Below are 2,681 nucleotides of genomic sequence, written 5' to 3'. Positions count from 1 at the left end.
ACCCATGACCAGATGGCATTATATACGCGTATATTATATGTATATGGGATATGGAAAAAGGTTACGGTATTATATACGTATCACCACCTGATCAGTTGGTATACGTTGATGATTTGCCCACAGTGGCCGAGATGATATGATGGGATGCCCTCAGAGGCTTGCTGATGTTATGTACGCATATACCTATGCATGGTATGACATTTATACGCATATGCATGGCATTGTAAGTATTATTGATTCACAGAGTTATTCAGACTTACATGTTGAGTCTTTTACTCCATGTTTCTTAGGTCTATTATTTACTGATTTTCATTCCTTACATACTCAACACATTATTTGTACTGACGTCCCTTTTGCCTGGGGACGCTGCGTTTCATGCCCGCAGGTCCCGGTAGACAGGTCGAGAGTCCTCTAAGTAGGCTATCAGCTCAGCGGAAGATGTTGGTACGCTCTATTTGCTCCGGAGTTGCCTATTTGGTTAGTATGCATTTGACACGTATTGATTGGTATGTTGGGGCCCTGTCCCGGCCTTATGACATTTATGTCTTCTTAGAAGCTTGTAGACATATGTCATGTATATGAAAGATTTTATGGCCTTGTCGGCCTATTGTTTAAGAGTACAAATGATCATATAGGCCTTATAGGCCCGTATGTCACGTGCCTAAATTTCTATATCATGTTGGGTCGTCATACGAAATATATATTACGTTGGTACTCGATTGAGTAAGGTACCGGGTGCCTGTCGCGGCCCATCGGTTTGGGTCGTGATAGTTGAACTTAAAATCAGGGATATAAAGTACATTGGATATCCTCTAACTATTTAGCACATATGTGCTACCTATATGTGTTATAGACATTACATTTCCATTTAGCAAGTGCACTCATATTTTTCTCTGAGTTTGGAAGTGATTTATGGTGATGCAATGATTCTAATCTTGTAGTCATATGTTTTGAGGCTCCAGTGTCAGTTATCCAATCACTATTGACCAATTGAGACACAAAAGCATTCACACGATTCAAGATACCTACAATAGCTATTTTACTAGATGAACTAGACCCCTCAGAACTTCCCTTGTACAACATTTGAACAATCTGTTGATACTGCTCTTGAGTGAAGAAAGGTTGTGACTGTGGCTGAATCATTTGTGGTGTCAAAGAAGGCAGAAGTAGTTCCTCTATGTTGTTGGAATCCACGATTCAGCTCAATTCATGTCTATTGGATCCTTCATCTGCTGCAAAATTAGCATACAGTCTAGGAGCACCTCCTTTCTTCTTAGTGTTAAAATCTAATTGATAGTCTACTATCTTATAGGAATTTTCTTTGGTAAAAACTTTATAGTGACAATATTCACGCTAAACATTATTCTTGCTTTGCATGTAGCCTCCACCGGTGTTACTAGGATCTTTAGCTATATAATGCAATGTTTACTAAAACTTCAGCAACCTGAGTCATACCTGTAAAATTTCTTTGACTTTTAGGCCTTATTAATAATTGAAACTGAAGACATCATCATAATTTGACTTCTTGACTAAGAATATGACTCATTTAGACAAGTGAGAAACTGCAGAAGTATTTGAGACTCAAAATGTTGAGCATACTTCATTAACTCAGGGCATAAGCATTCTGAACAAGGCGTAAGCGCATCAAACTCATCACAAAGATCTCTCAACTTTGAGAAATAGTCTGCTATGATCATAGTTCGTTGAGTTAGAGTATGAATTTCTCTGTGAAGGAATAGTACTCTAGAACCATGCACTTTGTCGAATCTCTCCTTTAGATCTTCCCTAACTTTAAGAGCGCTAGATGCATATAGCATACTACTAAGCAGTCCTGGTCTTACTACACTCATGATCCAAGACAAAACAAATGCATTCACCTTTTCCCACAAGTCATGAAGCTCTAGTTCGAATTTGGATTTAGGAAATCTACCATCAACAAAACTTAATTTTCTCTTGCATAGCAAACCAATTCTCATAGGGCGACTCCACAGGGCATAGTTATCAAATCTAGTTAATTGAATTGAGACCAGAGAACTAACTGGTGTATCTATTGGTTATAGGTACAATGGATGATTATGATCAATCGAGAGAAAAACCTATGTCGCTGAAGTAAAATTGTCATTGCCTGATGTTGGAGCAACTGTGAATGGAATCGTGTTGACTTCTTCATCTCCAATTGCCATATTAGACTGTAATTTCTAAAAATCATAGACCCTAGCTTTGATTGTGTGTACGGGTAAAATCGGGGGCTGAGTTTTTCCTGATTTTTTGATGTGGAAACAAGGGGAAAGTGTGGCTCGACGTGATTATAATCGAGGCCCAAGAACCCCTAGTATTGAAACTGGAGGAACAAATGATGTATCTAAGATCGGGCATGGTAAAATAACGGACCCAGACCAAGTATAGCTTTTGGACTTTGGGAAACACGGAGAACGGTTATGCATGACGAATAGGGGCCATAATATACACCCTTAACCGGATATTACGGCGCGAATCATGTTCTGTATCAACTGTAGATCGACATTTACCCAAAAAGAAGATTTTTATCTTATTTTGACTTATACTAGGACTGAAATTTCCCTACTATATAAAGGAGAAGGTTTTCTTTATTCTCACACATTGTGACACGTAAATCAAAATAATAAAAGTTTACTTTTGTCTCCTAGCTATTGTTTAAAACA

At 38.2% G+C, this 2,681-nt stretch overlaps 1 protein-coding gene across 1 annotated transcript; it reads right to left on the bottom strand.

The window, feature by feature from the left end:
• Window positions 1–1,529: 1,529 nt before the first annotated feature.
• LOC138898946 (uncharacterized) lies at window positions 1,530–2,183 on the bottom strand. Its single transcript, XM_070185056.1, has 2 exons — window positions 2,126–2,183; window positions 1,530–2,047 (listed from the first exon to the last, which is right to left on the bottom strand). Exons 1-2 carry the CDS (start codon window positions 2,181–2,183, stop codon window positions 1,530–1,532), a joined length of 576 nt encoding a protein of 191 aa, XP_070041157.1.
• Window positions 2,184–2,681: the final 498 nt, after the last annotated feature.

The sequence above is a fragment of the Nicotiana tomentosiformis genome, chromosome 9, assembly GCF_000390325.3.
Source record: "Nicotiana tomentosiformis chromosome 9, ASM39032v3, whole genome shotgun sequence".
Taxonomy (NCBI): domain Eukaryota; kingdom Viridiplantae; phylum Streptophyta; class Magnoliopsida; order Solanales; family Solanaceae; genus Nicotiana; species Nicotiana tomentosiformis.
The sequence above is the reverse complement of the archived record's forward strand: the minus strand, read 5'-3'. Positions and strand labels throughout refer to the sequence as shown.